The sequence below is a fragment of the Lagopus leucura genome, unplaced genomic scaffold, assembly GCF_019238085.1.
Source record: "Lagopus leucura isolate 7727_CA_CO unplaced genomic scaffold, USGS_WTPT01 Super-Scaffold_100014, whole genome shotgun sequence".
NCBI classification, from domain to species: Eukaryota; Metazoa; Chordata; class Aves; order Galliformes; family Phasianidae; genus Lagopus; species Lagopus leucura.
In genome coordinates, this window is record NW_024962268.1 from 15577541 (window position 1) to 15597054 (window position 19514).

Genomic DNA, 19514 nt, shown 5'->3' on the forward strand with positions numbered 1-19514 from the left:
TCCCTCTGACATTCAACCTAAACCTTCTCTCCCTCAACTTAAACCATTTCCCCTTGTCCTGCTGTTATCTACCCTTTCAAAGAGTTGATTCCCCTCCTGTTTGCAGGCTCCCTTTAGGTACTGAAAGGTTGCAGTGAGGTCACCCTGCAGCCTTCTTTTCTCCAGGCTGAACAAGCGCAGCTCCCTCAGCCTGTTTTCATAGGGTAGGAGCTCCAGCCCCCTGATCATCTTTGTGGTTTTGCTTTCTGAGCTGCAACAGCACACTGCTGGCTCATGTTAAGCTTTTCATCCATCAGGACCCCCAGGTCCTTCTCTGCAGGGCTGCTCTCAAGGACTGCTCCTTCCAGTCTGTATGGATGCCTGCCATTCCTCCGGCCCATGTGCAAAACCTTGCACTCTGCTGTTTAGAACTTCATCAGGTTCACCCAGGCCCACCTTTCAAGCCTGTTGAGGTCCCTCTGAATGGCATCCCTTCCTTCCACCGTGTCGACTGCACCACTCAGCTTGGTGTCATCAGCAAACTTGATGAGAGTGCACTCAATTCCGTCATCAATGTCATTGATGAAGATGTTCAAATGCACAGGTCCCAAGAGAGACCCCTGGGGGATGATGCTCGTTACTGGCCTGGACATAGAATCATTAATCAACACCCTTTGTCTGCAGTCTGTCAACCAATTTCTAATCCACTGAGTGGTCCACCCATCAAATCAAATATTTGGAGATAAGGATGTGGTGGGGGACCATGTCAAAGGCCTTGCTCAAGTCCAAGTAAATGACATCAGTTGCCTTCCCCTTGTCCACCAATGCCATCACTCCATCATAGAAGGCCACCAGACTGGTTAGGCATGACCTTCCCCTGGTGACTCCATGCTGCCTGTCTCAGATCACACGCTCATTCCTCATGTGATCAAGCGTGTCGTCCAGGAGGATCTGCTCCATGATCTTCCCAGGTGCAGAGGTGAGACTCACCAGCCTGTAGTTCCCTGGTCCTCCCTGCTCCCTTCCTTGTAAATGCGAGTGACGTGACCCTTCCTCCAGTCATCCGGGACCTCACCTGACAGCCTCAACTTTTCAAATATGATGAACAGCAGCTCGGCAACCAGCTCAGCCAGCTCCTTCAGAGTCCTGGGATGCACGCCATCCGGCCCCGTAGTCTTGTACACATTCAGTCTCATGAGACGGTCTCGGGCTTGCTCTGCCCTTACAGCAGAAGGGGGATTTACTGCCCTGGTCCCCACCTAGAGGTTTAGGGATGCAGGGCTCAGGGATGTGAGAAGCATTAGAATCCTGGCCACCAGTGAAGAGCGAGGCAAAGAACTCATTCAGTACCTCAGCCTTCTCTTCTTCCATTGCAGCCAGCACGCCTTTTACATTTACCAGAGGAGGTACACTCGCTTTGGCCTGTCTCTTCTGGACAATGTTCCTGTAGAATGTCTTCCTATTGTTTTTCATATCCCTCACCAAGTTCCGTTCTGCCTGTGCTTTGGCTTTCATGAACCTACGTCTGCAAGTCCTGACGTCATTCCTGTATTTTTCCCAGATGATACACCCTTGTTTCCAGAGCTTGTGTGCACCTTTCTTTGCCCAGCCATGCTGGTTTCCTGCTTCCTCTGCCGCTTTCTTATTCATAGGGACAGATAGCACTTTTGTTCTCAGGAAGACATCCTTGAAGAGTAGCCACCTTTCCTCAACGTCTTTATGTTGAAGGACAGCATCTTTTTATATTAATATTATATTAATCCTTGAGGTCCCTTCCAACCCAGGCCATTTAAATTATATTAATATATCTTCTTTTTTTTTTTCCCATAGAATCATGTAGCATTCCTAAATTATCATCACCCGACGTGTATTTAAACCTGAGATTCTCCAGTGAAGTGAAGGAGAGACTTCTACCATCATCTTTGTCTGATGTACCTGATTTGGTTAGTGGTGCATATGGTTTAATTACAAGAATACCATTTGTCTTATCCCTTGAATCTGTATTATTCTTTTTTGGATGAGTAAGTTGTAGAATATGGAAGACCGCATTGTCTCTGAAGCAAGAAATCTCTTTCAACTCTTAGAAAGAGTAAACATGGAAATGTTTAAAATGTACTGCTCAAAACACATGCTGAATAATTCTTCATCATCTTGTTTTTGTTTAGAGTGAACATAAATATGTTAGTGTGGTTGACATTGAAGACAGTGACATTCTTAATGATTTACCGATGGCACCGGAGTCAGCGGATGAAATAGTTACTACAGAGCAAAATGAGAAGTTTGAAAGTCCATCTACTGGAGAACTTCATCGCATGGCAGCTTCTGTTACTAATGCAATTCCATCTGAGCTGCTTCAGAAGAACGGTAAGCATTTTGATTTTAAACCAGGAAAAATCCTGTCCATTTTAATTAAAATATTCTTACCCCCTCACAGAATATCCTTAGCCTTTCTCCCACTCAATTCCTGCTTGTTTTGCTGTATACATCAAAACATTTATACATTTGACATGTTTGTATTGATACGTGCCTGCTAAAATATGCATAATATTATTTTCAGTACTTATTTGCAGTACTAATTATCTTATACTTAGACATAATAGAATAATTAGACATAATCTTATATTATGTCTAATTACTTGCAGTACTTAAATGCTTACATTACAGTTCATTCAGGGGTGTTGATCTACTTTTTTATTTCAAGACAATCATCTCAAAAATGTATCAAGCCAAAAGCAAAAGGAACATAAAGAGGCAGATTTTGCTAGAGAAAGTATAACTTGGAACATAGAACATGAGGATGCAAGAGCTGTCCCTTCTACGTGGCTGCTGTCGGAAGTAATTGACAAGGAATGCTTATCCACAAAGCATCAGGAAATAGATATGCAATTACGTATACTGCAAAATGTAACAAAAAATATGGAGGAGGATTTCAGAAATACCAGACAGGTGAGTTTAAACTGCTAACTTGTTTCTGAAATGACTTACTTTTTGCTTCCTTCAACTAAGGAGAAAAAGTTGTATCTTGGAATAATACATTTTCAAACCTGGTAGGTGAGGGGAAGTCTCTGGACTCTCAGGACGCGCTGGAGACACAACAACACACCAATGTGGTTGAAAACTGTTAGTCTCCAGCGCGTCCTGAGAGTCCAAAGACTTCCCAACAGGTAGGTATATATTGAGAGGGAATAAAATGCAGTTCTTTCACATTTGGTGCAGTATCTTTTGTCTGATATGGTTGCCTACAATTGGCCAAATACTGGCTGAAATGGTGATGCTGTTAGTAAACCAGAGGAGTATATTTAATTTTCTTGTAACTGTGGAACAGCAAAAAGTTAAGGGCTCAGCAGGAGCAAAAGCTTGGCCTCTCCAGAATATTAAGTGACTAATTCTGGAAACAGTTTGCACTGATTTCATAAAATACTTGTACTTTTAACATCTTTATGAAAGCAAATGTATAAGTAAAATAAATACATTTTGGACATGGTGCATTCAGATGATCTTATGTAGTAAGATCTTATATAATAACAGACCTCTCAATACTACATCTAGGAGAATATTGGCATTTACTTCTTCATATTAGTTTGACTTCCTAATAATGTTAGAGCAAAGTAGGGGGTGACTATTCTTAGCACAAGCCAGTATTTTACCAGTCTGATTCCAAAGTTTTTCATTTGTACATTATTGTAACTGAGTCAGTTTCCTGTTTGCTCTGTAACTCCACAGCATCTGCTTTTTCCGTAATCATTCAAACTAATAATGTCCATTGCCTGCTGTTCCAAATATTACAGAAATATAAAGGACCTCAGTGTGTCAACTGCACACATAATCACAGTAAAGAGGATTAATTAATCACTTATATCCTTCCTTTAGGTGATCATCTAAGCTGATTTTTCAAAGCTTGCATTGAAAGAAATCTTTGCACATCTTTTGTGTTAGAGCATTTCACTGTGTTTTTATTTTTAAACTTATTTTTAGTACTTAGCCAAATCGTGATTCCTGAAAATAAACTGATTTTCTTTTTGCCCTTTCTTCAGTACATAAGATTTGATCATTTATTTTATAACAATTTCTTATGTATTACACGTGAATGTTGAGGCCTGTTCTTTGTAAAAAATGCACTTTAAATGTCTCAACAAGATTAATCAGTTTCACTTCATAGTTTTCAAATTCTGGATGCTTCTGACTTAGGAAGAGTGTGGAAATATTTTTATTTTTAGGTTTTTTTAAATAAGATACAATAGGAAAATTCAGATATTTATAAAATAAGAGACAATGTGTTTAACATGTTAAGTCTTCTCACAAGAATAATGTAGTTCATACATATTATCAAAGTAGTGCTTCAAAAGATAAAGTTCTTTAAAATAGATAATTCCACTTGAGATACTATGATTCTGAATTATTTTGTTTTGAATAAGGGTGCTCCATTATAATGTTTCTAAGATTCAGAGAAAGAAAAAATATTTAAAGAAAACTTTGTGAATATCTGCTATGTAAGTCACAAAAATCCTTTGGAGATTATATTCTTACTTAGTTTTGGGGTTACATTTATAGCTTGTGAAAATAATAGAAGATTTGGAAATGGCTGCCAATTCAGACCCTCATGGTCATCCTTCATTCTCTGAAGATTCTAGAATCACTGATGATGGTATGTGTTCAGTTGACAGACAGACAGTAAACTTTGAGTTGCATATTAACCTTGACTTTTTCTTACCAATGAAATTGCTGTCCCAGGAAATGTTACTGAAATATTAAAGAGATTAAAAATACAAGAGGAAGAAAAACAATCTAAACTAGAGAATCTAGTGAATAACACTATGTTTATTGCCTCAACAAAAGAATTATTTGAAAGCATCTGTATATTTTCATCTTTTCCAAAACTGCAATGCGAGGCCTGAGTATGGGTCTTTAAAGATGATAGTGTATGTTTATATTTTATTAAAAATTGAAATTGTTGCTCATCATGACTTTGTTTGCTAATAAAAAGTGAGTATGGATTTAGTTCAGTTTCCCCTGTGTATATACTACAGATAATTTTTTCTCATGTCTCTAGAGGCTATGTAGTTGTAGTATCTTCTGATTTTTTTAAAAGCTTACATCAGCTTAGCTGTCTGCTAAAGCAGATACACTGAATAATTTATTTTATATATAACCATAGAATCATGGAGTCATAGAATGGCTTGGGTTGAAAGAGACCTCAAGAGCCCCCCGGCATAGTTGCCAACTGCTAGATCAAGTACTAGATCAGGTTCCCAAGGTCCTATCCAACCTGGCCTTGCATACTTCCAGGGATGGGATATCCACGAGCTCTCTGGACAACCTGTTCCAGCACCTCACCACTCTCTCAGTGAAAAACTTCGCCCTCACATCTATTCAGAATCTTCCCTCCTTTAGTTTAAAACCATTCTTCCTTTTCCTGTCACTATCTATCTTTGTAAAATATTGATTTTCCTCCTCTTACAAAATCTCCTTTAAATATTGGAAGGCTGCAATGAGTTCTCCACACAGCCTTTGCTTCTCCAGACTGAACATGTCCAGCTCCTTCAGTCTGTCTTCATAGAAGAGGTGCTTCAGTCCTCTGATCATCTTCATGGCCCTCCTCTGGACCTACTTCAAGAGCTACATCTTCCCTGTGCTGGGGGCCGCAGACCTGGATGCACTGCAGATGGGACCTCACAAGCTTCCCTCACCCCCCCGGCTACCCCTCTTCTGATGTAGTCCTGGATGCTCTTGGCCTTCCCAGCTGAAAGCGCACACTTCTGCCATATGTTAAGTTTTTCATGAACCATGACCTCCCTGCTGGGCTGCTCTCAAGGCATTCTTCTCCCAGTTTATATACATAACTGGGATTACGCTGATCCCAGTGCAAAACCTTGCACTTTGCTTTGCTGAACCCCATTAGGTTCACAAGGGCCCACCTATCAATTTTACCAGAGTCCCTTTGGATGGCATCCCTCCCTTTTACTGCACCACTTAACTTGGTATCTTCAGCAAACTTGCTGAAGGTGCACTCAATCCTATCATCTACACATTGATAAAGATGTTAAGGAATAGTGGTCTCAACATGAACTCCTGGGGGACCCCAGTTACCACCGGCCTCCACCTGCATGCATAGCCATTGACCACAGGCCTCTGCCTGCAACCTTCCAATCAATTTCTTATCCACCAAGTAGTCCGTCTTTCAAATCCAATTTTCGCCAATTTGGAGATGTCATTACAGTCATGCCCAGTCTCGTGTACTTAATGAATTTAATACAAAGCCAAGTGGTAGAAACAAATCATGTCTACATCTGCATTCATACATAAGAAAATATTTGAGATGTCCATTAGCCTCACACAAAGTACTTCGTAGTTTAGTCTTGTTGGCATGTACAGGACTGTGACATACATTGCAGTTCTGGTAGAGCACTTCCATAGGAAGGCACAGCTGATCTCTCAACAGTGGACTAAACTGTTGATATTATAAATCTGAGTTGTTGTAGGTTGTACACTTAAACTAAATATGCCACCAACATATAAGATAGATAGTTGTATTTTTTTTCATTAGTCTGTAGTAATTACTTTTTTTCCATTGCATCAGAATATTATTTGAGGGGGATAATTTTTGAAGATGTTATGAATGATGAAAAGGGGAGCTTAAAACCTGAGTACCCTTACCCAGTTATACTACTTTTGTAAGTGAACTCTTCTGCATTTACAACCTCTGCTTATAAATTCTCAGTGGCATAAAATCATCTCTGGATATAATTTTTAATGTTTGCTATTCCCTTTTTCTCCATTTAAAATGAAGCAATCCTTTTCTTCCTTGATATAGTGTTTGCTCATGGCTGTTATGTAATAGCAATGAGCTCATAAATGGTAGTTTATGGCTATTTATTCTTATGGATGATTAATTTTCCAGTCAGCTTACTTTCCAGTCTTTCTAGATTGCGTTATTTAGAATGGCTTCATGAATGTGCACTGATAATGAGTTACATATTACATGACAGTACAATATCACTGAGCTTTGAAGACAATTTGGCAGTGTATTATTCTTGCCCTCAGATTCACCCTGTTACTGAGTGAAAACAAATAACTTTGGGCCTGTTTCTGAATCTGTCCCTTGCACTGATGTGTAATTTTTTGCTTAAGTATTGTTTTCTTAAGTATTAGATGATACAGTGCTGTACAATGCTCTTTTTTTTTTTTTTTTTTTTTTTTTTTTCTCCAGAAGCAATCTTTATAAATATCTCTGGCATATTTTTGTGTTTTTGAGATATGAGATTTCAATTTAGTCCAGCAGTATCAGCAAAATATTTTTTTTAAATCACTACATGGTAACTACTGTTTATATCCCAAAATGTTATTTTATGAGGTCCCATTTCATTTTGCAAACTGACAGTATGTTGATTTTTGCAATTTTGAAGACCAGCAGAGATGTTCTCAATGTTTAAAAATGTAGGATATTTTAATATCTGTGTTGCTTATGTTGCGTGTTTTCAAGCTCATAAGAATTATATATATTTTATACAGGTGAACATGCATTTGATTGTCACATTTGCAGAGATCTCTCTTGATAGGTGTTAAAATCCTGTATCCTGTATCTGCATATATTAGAAGCAAATCTCAAAGGGCATGCACATACATTTTATAAAGAGTATTATGTTTATTCTTTCCTCTTGAAGTAAAAACTTGTAAGCTAAGAAAACTCCTGGTCATACTGAGTTGCAACTGTAATTTTCTGAGTGAATACTTAATAGCGTAGGAAGAACTGTACACATCTTGCCTACAAAACATCCATGTTGCTCTTTAACCACATTTCCTGAACTGCAACAGTTCAAAACTTGGCTTTTTAAAGTAAGTGGGAATCATTCATGTTCCTTAAATAGCTGGACAGATAATTGGAACAGATCTTTCCCACTTAGCTGGAAATAGTTCGTTTCCTTGTGGCAATCTGACAATATCTGTCTCCTTTCCCTAGCAAAACTGTCAGGTGCTGTTAAGAAATGTTCTGTGAAAACTCTGTATTAGATAGTAGATGACATGCCCTCACCCAGGTTTAGGTACAGAATTCATTTACTTTTACTACTGTATTCTGTGTATTCTGTTCGATATATTTTTCGTATTTTATTTTGCAGGCATAACATATATATATTTAGCCTGTGTATGAGTGCAAGGTTTTTATTAACAAAGGCTGTTTCATTTTCAGGCTTTCATTTAAATGGCAAACTAAGTGAGAGGTATGTATTTCAACTTTTTTTTTTTATTATTGTTGATTATCAGTAAAGGAGCTGTCAAGTAAAAGACTGGGCATTTAATATGAAAATGGATGAAAGCTTTTTTGTTAACTAGTTTTTGGCATTTGTTCTTAGTTCAGTAGTGCCTGCTACATTTATTTTTATGGAAAATTTGCAGAAGAATTCACAGTTGCCTTGTAGTTATACCTGAGCTTTTAATGAGGTTGCTGCTGATGTCTGTTACATAACATTACATTTGTTATTTCTTCTGTGTGCAAAATACTGTTCTTGAATGAGAGCATGTAACTGTTCTAGTGAACTGTCACTAGAAAATTTTTGAAGAGTTACCATGTGAAAAATAAGAACTAACAGACTGGATTTCAAAAGTGGGTTTAGCCACATAGTAACTTTTCCCTGAAGCAGCAGTAAAATCAGTGCTTTAGTTTACTGTATAAATATTTAAAGTCAAACTGTTTGTTGTGAGTAGAGCAGATATGGGGATGATTACATAACCTGAAGGATGTGTAAGAAGCAATAAACAATAGCAGATGGTGATTTCCCTGAAAGGATTCTTCAAATTAACTGCAACGTGATAGTAAACTACAAAAGACTTAGTGTAGACTGAAAGCAACTGATTATAAGGGAAGACAGAAGTTAGGTAAAACCATTCTCTCACTCTATTGCTCAGGTCATTAGTAGTTGGGGTTTCTGAAACAGGTAGTGTCACACAGCTTCATGTCACCACGTGCAGCAGCGCAGAACCTTGCGCATTGCTCCTGGCCTGCTGGGCTGTTGGTTTTAGGCTCTTCTGGGATGGCCACATGGAGCTAAGGCAGTTCCACTGGGGCTGTATTTCCTCTGATTTATTCAGACCTCTCTTCACTGCCACACACCTTACATCAGTCAGGTCTGGCATGTTCTGTCCTATTCACATCAGGGAAAGTGTTGGCTGAAGTGCACATGGTAAAGTAAAGCTGGGTAACTTCTTAAAGAGTGCATCTACACACATTATGAATGTATTGCTTGTTGCATAAACACTGTGAGAACATTTCCTTAACACATTCGACAAAGCAACATGGCTTCTCTTTTTGAATGTAATAGGAAGAATTTGGCTTGTGCTTGTGAGTATATTCTACTTCAAATTAGTAACATTTTTTTCCCCTGGCTAACTTCAAGTTCTGTAGAAGATCCTCTGCAAATCATTGGTTTGAGTGATGTTACTGACATCAGTAGTAATCTTGTAACAGAAGGTGGCATCTCTCCGATGGAGCCAGGCTTCCCAAAAACACAGGCTAAGAAAATCTCTAGGTAATAATATGGCTGTTTTTCATTTTGTATTGATTAAATAATTTAAACACTGGGTATTCTTGTTATTGCTTACATCCTCTGAGCAATAGAAGAAAGCATGTGATTTCTGATAGTGTTCTGAGATTAGTATTAGAACTGTTCAATAGCCATTATTTTACTGTTTACTACTGTCCAAAGTGGTGATTATTTGGATTTTTTTTTATTCTTTGTTTTAAAATTCTTTCCTTCCTACTAGCTCGTTCTTTCTGTAGGAATAAGTTTTAGCACAAGTCTTTATAGACAGTAGAATCAGCTCAGCCAAGAGAATAGGAACTTCCTAAAGCAGTTCTGGTAGGCAAAAACTTCAAAGACGCTTTGAGTTGGACTCTAGTCTGTCATTCTTGAGATTTTTTGCCATCCTGGCTAACAGTTATAAAACAACGTGTGTTCTTTTCTGAGATAATTTGAAATTAAAACTGTTCTACAGTCATTAAAACTGTAGAAGTAGCTCAAATCTAAATCTTTGAGGGAGCAGGATGGTGCCTTCCCTCCCTTGCTGGCAGTGCTGGCCTGATGCACCCAAGGGCAGTGTTAGCCCTTTTGGTTTCAGCGCACGCTGCTGACTTGAAATCAACTTGCCATCAATCAGAACCCCCAGCTACCTTTACCAACCCATGGGGCTGCTCTCCAGTCTCTTGTCCCCCGGTCTGTAAGTATAGCCAGGGCTGCCCTGTTGCAGGTGCAAGATCTCCGCTTTGTTGAACTTAATGCAGTTGGTGATTGCCCAGCCCTGCGATTTTTCAAGATCTTTCTGCAAGGCCCCTCTGCTGTCAAGGGAGTGAACAGCTGCTCCCTATTTAGTGTCATCCACAAACTTGCTTAGTATACACCGAAGAGAACTGGTCCCAGTGTGGAGCCCTTCAGACCCCACGAGCGACTGACCATGAGCCTGAAACAACCTCATTTACTGTAACACTTCGAGCCTAACCCATTTGCCAGCAGTTCACCTATTGCCTTCCCTCATGAATCCATGTTGGCTGCAACCAGTGGCTGCATTGTCTTTCAGCTATTTCCAGTAACTCCCAGAACAATTTTCCCCATAATTTTGCCAAGCACTGAAGTGAGATGACATGGCTCTTTGCCATAAAGTAACTCACTTTCAAATCCCCTGAGGGCTCTAGTGCTTCAATATATAAGGATTCAGATGATAAGCAGCTACTAGAGATATCTTGTTTTGTTTCACTTATATCTCTGTTGATTCTAGAATTATTACTGTGTGCTAGTCTTGAAAATAAGAGAATGGGCTGCAAGAAGTTAGGTATTTTAATACCTAATAATTTAACAATTCAAAATTTGTTAAAATCCAACAATTAAAAATTTTACAATTTAAAATTGTAATACTTTTCTTGGAAATGTGACTACTCTTATAGCTATAGCATGGAGAAAATGCTTATTACACAGCTGCTGAATTTAAAGGATATTCAAAAATGAATTAAGTAGAAGAGCTCTGAATGTGCTGGTGTTTACTGATGTCAGTGTCAGTATTCTGAGTTACTGTGTTTAAAGTGACATGTACAAAGAGGCTTCTGAAGGAGCTCATAGCTGGAGAGAAAAAAGGGTGTTAGAGTCATCTGTTTTTTTTATTTGTTTAACGTGGAAGTTGGTTTGGCTTTTTTGTTTGTTTCTGGTTTTGTTTTTTAGATAGTGTTTATATAATGATAGAAGAATCAAAAATATTTGTAATATGACTTCCAGGTTTTTACCAATTTTCCTATTTTCTGAATGTAATTAACAGAAGAAAAGTTTTAGGAAATATCTTGGAAATTAGTTGTGTACAAGAACTTATATGAAATAAAATTTTACAGAAGAAAACGTAATAGATGGGAGATTTCAGCTCACTGAGAATTTTGAATGAATTGTGATATTTTTATCATGTCACACGTGGCTGTCATTATTTGCAAATTAAAGGATATTCTGGGTCCTTCATCATTTACGTCTACTCTCAAGATTCATGATTCTGTTTTCAGGCATTCTCAAAAAACAGAAAAAGAGAAAAAAGAGATACGAGCATGGATGAAAAGAAAACAAAAGGAAAGAATGAGAGAATATATGAAGAAATTGGATGAACAGAGGCAGAAAGAACATAATCCATTTAAAAAGAATATGGTAAGAAAAAGCTTATCTTGAAGAGTGGTTTATATACTGTACGAGTGTTGATAGTTCAGATTAAATAACAACTGTCAGTGATTTTTTCCTATTTAAATATTTTAATATTGCTCTTTATTTAGATACAATTTTATTTATTGGAATTGGCTAGTTGTGTCAGTGAGCCTTACAGTCTTCAGTAATGATGGCTGCAATAACGGAAGAAAAAAAAGATTAGGAGTATGTCAGAAATTATTTCTGTATCTGTTTTAAGTCATGAAATATGCATTTGTCACATGGATGCTTTCAGGACGTGAAGATGCACTGAGTCAGGGGAATTCTGTAGGAGTTGAAACCCAACAACAGCAAATGATTCCCTGTATTTCTTTACTGATGTAAACTGAATGTAGGCTTTGCTGTAAACTGTTTCATGGTGAAGTTCTATTAACTTTAACTCCAAAGGAACAAACATGTAAAAGGCAAAAATGTTCTGTTAGTTCATGATTTGTTATTCACTTTTACTAACAGAGCTGGCCCAGACTGTTCTTTTGTATATGTACAGAGATAAGTGATTTGAGTTAAATGTATACTGGCTTACTTTTTTTGTTGAATTCACTAGGGGGGGATTGTCACAGCTTTAGTTAAAAAAAAGAAATAAAAATTTTACAATTGTTCTCTAGCAAACAGGTCGAAGTGAAACCTTGCCCTGTTTTGTTTTGTTTTGTTTTGTTTTTTTAAATGAAGTACTATCAAGAAAGTGACTAATTTTTTTGGAAGTTGATTGTGAGGACATTTGGAACTTTGACCTCCTTAGGATTAATACTTTCAGCATATGAGCTATGGAAGGCAGAACTGCAGCCTTTTAATATATTTTTAGAGCTTCGAAGCTTATAGAGACAAATCTCTTGGTTAGGACATATGTCTACATACTGTTTTTCATTCTGAAGAGTGTTTTAAACAGTAACTTCCATGTCAGGTAGATCTAAACTTTCAGGGATAGTGTGGAATGAAGCCACAATATGGAAAAAGTTAAGTGCTTGATTGTTTGATTGTTATATTTTCTTGCACAGCATTGTCGTTTTACTTCAAAGGATATTAAATTACTCAAGAAAAAGAAAGAAGAAAAAGACAAGTAAGTTGCTAGATAGGTAACTTGTGATATTATCAATGTAACGAACCTGAGGAAGTGTGAAATAGGTGAGTGCATGGTGAGGTGGGTTGAGAACTGGCTGACTGGGTGAGCTCAGAGGGTTGTGATCCGCGGTGCAGAGTCTGGTTGAAGGGCCAAAAAGATGATAAAAGACCTGGAGCATCTATCCTATGAGGAAAGGCTGAGTAACCTGAGTCTCTTCAGCCTTGAGAAAAGAAGACTGAGAGGGGATCTGATCAATGTCTATAAATATCTAAGGTGTAGGAGTCAGACTTTTCAGCAATGCATGGCGACAGGACAATGGGAAATGGCCACAAACTGAGGCATAGGAAGTTCTGCTTAGGAACTTGTTCACAGTCAGGGTGGTGGGGCACTGGAACAGGCTGTCGAGGATGGCTGTGGGTTCTCCTTCTCTGGAGATATTCAAGACTCACTTGGAAATGCCCACCTGTGCAGCCTGCTGTAGGGAACCTGCTTTGCAGAGGGCCTGGCCTGGATGATCTCTAGACGTCCCTTCCAGCCCCTACAGTTCTGTGATTCTGTGAATGTTTCGTTATAAGAAGAGGTAGTTTAACTAACTGGTCTGCGAAAATTTCAAATATAAGTGGCATTTCAACAAAAGCCATGAATGTTTCATGTTTGCTTTACCATTTAGGACAAGTCTGAACATTTTTTATCCATTGCCTTTTTTTTTTTTTTCACATTCCAAATGTGTATGTGTATAAAATTTTGAGTCGACAGAACTGATTTGTTCTTTCTATCAAACCTGTTTTCATAAATACTTTAAGTTTTTGCTAATTTTCTTAAAAAGATTAGTATCTGCTTTCTGAAACTGTAAAAATACTTTGCTCTTTTGGATACCAAAGAGCCTTTCAAGCCAGTTGCAATTGAGTGATTATACAGGTTAATATGTAATATCATGGTTCCTTCTCTCCATAGAGTCCTGTTTTCTGAACATCACAGTATGAGAGTATCACAAGCACTTTCTGTGATGAATGAAATGTTATCTGAAACAGTGATGGTACCTGCAAGTGAACGTAGACCGTGGTCCAGGGCAAGATCACCTCAAGAGTGCAGGAAACAGAGCTCTGTGTCTACTAAAGGGTAACCACTTACATGTTAATTAATTTTATTGGCTTCTTTGCCACACACATTCATCTGCAACTTGTAATGTTGTTGTAGGATTAGGTTGAGAGAAGATTTATAATCTTACAGAAAAAGAGATACACTTTTATTGGATCAGAGGAGTAGGAACTCAAGTTTTCTTTTAACTGCCAGATCAAATCTTGGAAGAAGCCTTAAAAATGCCTTTTGGAGCACAGGCTGAGCCAACTCTAGACTCAAAACTATAATTGCTGTCCAAGCCCATTCCATTCGGCAGCAATTGGGTACTGGAAAATAGCCAGAAAATAGTAACTGTTAATGATTTCTGTAGCATCCACTAGCAAGCAATAGGCAAACATAAGCTCTACTGTGAACACAAATAGAATAAATAAATTAGTGCTCAGAATAGTCTAGATTTACTCTTTTCTAACTTAGGAAATCAGTTTTTTAATTCCCTAGAGTTTTACTTTTTCTTCTACAATTTAGAGCTTATTGCCTTCTGAAGACGTGGTTATATTTTAGTTTTACAAGTTGGTAAATATATTCTCCTCAATGGCTTTAATATCACATATACATAGCCTAGGTGTATATTGTATTGTCCATTTTTGTCCTCTACAACTTTATTTTCAAGAATAGTAGGAGGAACTGGAAACACTTCAGAAAATTTTCTAACTTCCAAATTTAAGTATTTCTACATTTATTTTAGTGGTTAGAGTTCCAGGATAGATTGTTCAACTGAATACAATCAGTGCTTTACACAGCCTACAGGTGTCCAAGGGTAGTTAAATGGTACCAGTCTAGAATCAGAATGCAGAAAGCCAATTAGGAGTGGTAGTAACTTCTGAATAATTGGACTTAAAGTGGTTCTCTATAAAGTCAATTTTATTTGTCTTCACTATGATTCTCAGTGCTTTGGAGTGTGGTTTTTATTGGCCTGACAAGCATTGTATGATGTTGATCTTCAGCTAGCTGGGCTGTCAGTACTTTCTGAGGTCTTTCTACCTTGTCTGAGCATGCCTACCTTGTTTGAGCATGCCCTGTGAGATACAGTTTGTGTAAATGAACAGTTAATATTTGGATTTAGTTGATTTTGGTTTTTTTTTCTTTTTAAGAGAGAGAGATTTTGATTGCTTGTTTTATCCTTGTTGTAGAGGGTATCCATACACTTGTGTTCTGTCAGAAAGGCACAGAACTGCTGCCAGACATTGCTTTGGACAAAAAGCACATCATTTCACTCCAGCTCTTAGCTCAACATGGTCCAAGGGTAAGAACAGACATTCATTTGCGAAAGCATGTATAACGCAGCTTGTTAAAGTTACTACTGGATTTTGAGAGGGAGGACTTTTCAAAAGTGTAGAAAGTCAGACTCACGGTGCTGGTGATTTAATGCCCTAGCAGTTTTGCAATTGTGCTGTCAGTGACGTATCAAATCTGAGAGTTACCTTTATTTATCATCACTTTCTAAATACAAAATAGCTTAATTTTGCTACAGCAAGAATGCTGTGTAATTTAGGAAGGAAGCTTCTAAATGAAAACCTTGAGTAGATTTGACCTACATCTAACAGTGGAAATGCTTTTTTTATGTTTCCCGGAAATTGTCATGTGCTTCATAGAAAAGTACTGTTAGAGGAAGAATGAGAAATAATGCAAACTATCTTGTTAATTCCAGATGCTGTAAGTAACCAGAAAGCAAAGATATGGCATTGTACAACTACATGATGAGGTGGAAAAATAAGATGTATATTCCTGGGTGGAATTTATGCAACACAGGCTTCAGATACGGCATTACTTTAGAAGAGTAAACATTCTTTTTTCTGCCACATAAGAACCCTTTCTATAAGGGACTTGTGGAATATTTGAATTACCACTGTTAATCTACTGGAAACTTTTAGATGGCAGTTCCAAGATTCTTCAAGCAAATGCACTGGATTTCAGTGATTCCCTGAAACAATTATTATAAAGTCATGACACTTTTTCCAACTAAAATCCACAGAGTAAAGAGTACAGCACACAAGTAGTGTGCCACTTCCTTACCTTTCTGTGCTGCTTACTTTCTTTGCTCTTTAAATTGTGTTCTTTATCTCTCTTTAGAGTATCTGTTAAAGGTATTTTTTTTTTCATAATATTAGTGGAAGAATTGGTCTGAACGTCCTTTTAAAAGATTAGGATTTTACTGATGCTTTTTCTTGTATGGTTATTTGTGTAACTATGTGTCCACAAGAGTTTCTTCACATAAATATTTCCTCCTAATCAAATTCTAACAGGTGCAAGACTTGGCTATAAGGAATTTCTGAACAGGCAGAAAAAGACCATGGAAACAATTTCCTAGGTCTGAAATGTAGGACGTACTGCGGGCTGATTCCATTTTGGCTTACACTGTAGTTATGATAGTGGCATAATACATAGCCATTGTGGTTGGCCAAATATCAGTTTATTTCTGCTAGTTGGTGGTGCAGGACATCTATAGAATGTGGTAAGCAGGTAGGCTTTTTTTTCTGAATGTTTCTCTCACTTATACACCTTTGGAAAATCATTTTCCACTTCTCACACATTCTCTTTTCAAACTAATTCTAAAAATTACAGGTTGGTGTGTCTGTGTTCTCATGTCACTTTAACGATTACTCCAATATAGCTCATCACTGCTGAGAATTCCACTGGAATTCTTAGTCTTCTAAGATGCGTGTATTTTTTTTTAATTCAGAATTTGTGTAGTTTTGGTCTCCTCTCAAATAATTACAAAATTGTGTAAGTTCTTTTAAAGGTCATTTGGTCCAATTCCCCTGCAGTGAACAGGGACATCTACAGCCAGATCGTGTTGCTCAGGATCCCCTCCAGTCTGACCTTGAATGTTACAGGAATGGTGCATCTGCCACCCTTCTGGGCAACCAGTTCCAGGGCTTCGCTACTGTTATTGCAGAAAACTTCTTATATCCAGTCTAAATCTCTCCTCTTTTACTTTGAAACCATTTGCCTTTGTTCTCTCACAACAGACCCTGCTAAAAAGTCTGTTCCCTTCTTTCTTATAATTTTGATTTGGATTCTGAAAGGCTGTTGCCAGACCTCCCCAAAGCCTTCTTTTCCTCAGACTGAACAGCTCCAGCTCTCAGCCTGTCCTCACAGAGTAGGTATTCCTCCTGAGGAACTGTACTACAGGATCCTACTCAACTTCGTGTTTTCCCTTAGGAAGACAGTCCAGAGGGTTGGATTTGAAGGAACAACCAGTGTTTTCCAGCCACAACCACATATCTGTTCAAGGTAAGAGGGCATGCTGGTTTTGTGTGTGTTTACGTACAGTTTCACTTCTTAGAACTTGGAGCTTCTGTTCTTGGGGAAATTACATGACATGCAAAAGAAATCTGCCAGAAGTGTTACTGTTGTGGTTGGCTTCTTTTTTCCTCAGTTGCTGACTGCAGAGGGAGCAGAATATCACAACAAAAGCCTCCAGCTGTTTCTACAGCAGTTCAGACAGAAGGTTTTAATCATGAGACTGATCGAGATGTAGAAAGTCCTTGGACTGTGCCTGATGATATCCAGAGAATACTTCAACATTCTCATGACATCTTGTTTCAGGTGAGAGGTCTATTCTAGGAATTTTACAATACCCGCTGTTTAACACCAGTCCTTTGTTTACTTTTGCTGTATTTGAAATGTATTTCTCTGTTTAAATTGTGGGTAGCAGAGAGGCAGTGGCGACTGATGGTTAGTCATCAGAACTAAATCATGTGTTCACAAGTGGCCTTGCAAGTGAATGTTCCTTAGGGCAGCTATATAGACAGGTCTTCTGTCCAAGCAGGGTGGTCGAATACGCAGCTTGTTTAAGTCATGTTTGAGAAGAGCCAGTACATGTCCCATGTCTGCACAGAGGTGTTGTTACAAATGATGCACAATGTTGCAGCTCATCTTCCTTTTCTCCAACAGGACTCTGCACCTGGTACTGTTAGTTTCTCTCCTGTTGGCAATAATGACACCGATGGTATTTCTGAAAGCACAGGAAGTATTCTCAGCAGATTGGACTGGAATGCAATTGAGGCTATGGTAGCTGATGTGGAAGACACTTAAACAGAACTCCTCAGTGATTGTGCACTCCTGAAACAGTTACTGGTGTTCAGTCTCATTTTTTTTAAATAATCACTGTTCTTAAAATGCATTGAGGCTTTTATTGGTTATCTTCTGAAGCAGCACAAAAACCTCTCACTGAGTAAGTCTTGCCTAGATAATATTTAATTCCTCAAATGGAGGTTTGCTTTCCATATGTCTTCAGTCTTTAAGAACTAAATGATGTTGGTGAATACAGACTAGCAATCTTAATCAAGAATTTCTGATTCAGCTACCTTGCCCCTCTCAAACACCAAAAAAGTTCTGTTCTATTTGAAGAGCATTGCTAAATTCTTTTACCTTTGTAGTTAAAATATAATGTCATTACTGACAATGTTTATTTTGTAACTTAAAAATTGTGATAAGCTGATTTAATAAAAATGAGTTTATTAGTTTCTGCTGTAAAGTGATTTACACACATAGCACTTCTACTACTGTGTAGCCCTGAGTGTCCATATACATGTGCACTACACTAGTATTTTTCACCCAGCTCATCTGTACAGTAGTTGGTAGAAATGCAAAAACAGTTTGAATGATAGAAGTATATACATATATATTCTGTCAGGAAACAGAAAAGTCAGAACAGACGTGTGTGTAAGATACTTAAGTAGAGAAAAAAATTGCTCTTCATTAATACTGTACAACGCAGTCTTGTTAGCACTCTTCTGCCTGCTAGCAGATATTTGTAGGAGAATTTTCTATATGTTCAATAAACGTAAACTGTATAAATTGCTCCAGAAGTTATATGCCCTGCTTATTTCCATGGAAACTACAGCAGCTGCAAAGAGCACAATAGCACTATCTCATAGAGAAAATCCTCAGCTACGAAGTACTGATTTTCAATGTTGTTGCCACCACCATAACCGTGCATTTTCACCAGCTGTGAACAAATACCACGAGCTGTGCCTGTAAAAATCAGCACCTAGTGACCCACTGTTGCCACTGCTGAAACGCACTGCATACCACCTCACATCCACTGTTTGGTTTCCATAAATGTGCAGCAAGTGGCAGCAAATGTCAGTGTGTGCCATTTTTTTTCCACATGGAAGAATTTGGCAGCACAGCCTTGCATCATCTGCACTTCCATGTCAGACACCATTTTGTCAGATTGCCCCTCTGCTGCTGTCTGTCACACAGCAACAACTTAGAAAAGGATATTGGAGGGAAGGCTCAGCCTCTACTGCCATACCTATAGAATCCCCCTCTGACGTTGTGGGCCGACATGGTAAAATGGGAGCAGCCCTCATATTTATCGCAGTCCTGGCAGATGCAGCTGCGGTGGCTCTTTCACACCAGCAGCAGTTTTTATTTTTGTGGTGAAAAAAATTGAAATCTTCATGGAAGTCTAAAGAATGCTAATGCTATAATGTATGTTTGCCTGTTTCAGTGTACAGCTACATTGTGACAAATGTCAAGAAACACAAAAGGCCACACTTCCTCGTTTACTCCTGTTCTTGGCAAGCAGAACCTAAATATTTCCATTTAAACATTAACTGCTAAACATTAATTGCAATTAACTATTAGTAAATGTTTATGCAGAT

General features: G+C 38.1%; 1 protein-coding gene across 10 annotated transcripts in view; it reads left to right on the plus strand.

Moving 5' to 3' along the window:
- Window positions 1–18683, plus strand: part of CPLANE1 (ciliogenesis and planar polarity effector 1) — a 63171-nt gene extending 44488 nt beyond the window's left edge. For 5 of the 10 annotated variants that reach the window (XM_042875222.1, XM_042875227.1, XM_042875225.1 and 2 more), the window contains 13 exons: window positions 1810–1922; window positions 2145–2343; window positions 2681–2925; window positions 4531–4624; window positions 8165–8195; window positions 9369–9500; window positions 11507–11645; window positions 12695–12756; window positions 13714–13878; window positions 15030–15142; window positions 17062–17133; window positions 17279–17448; window positions 17797–18683. In XM_042875222.1, coding sequence (XP_042731156.1) covers window positions 1810–1922; window positions 2145–2343; window positions 2681–2925; window positions 4531–4624; window positions 8165–8195; window positions 9369–9500; window positions 11507–11645; window positions 12695–12756; window positions 13714–13878; window positions 15030–15142; window positions 17062–17133; window positions 17279–17448; window positions 17797–17937 — 1676 coding nt within the window. In that variant the 3' untranslated portion in view covers window positions 17938–18683. Of the gene's footprint in view, window positions 1–1809; window positions 1923–2144; window positions 2344–2680; window positions 2926–4530; window positions 4625–8164; window positions 8196–9368; window positions 9501–11506; window positions 11646–12694; window positions 12757–13713; window positions 13879–15029; window positions 15143–17061; window positions 17134–17278; window positions 17449–17796 lie in introns of those variants that run through there. The other 5 variants (XM_042875226.1, XM_042875228.1, XM_042875229.1 and 2 more) reach the window with 5 other exon arrangements.
- The last annotated feature ends 831 nt before the right edge of the window (window positions 18684–19514 follow it).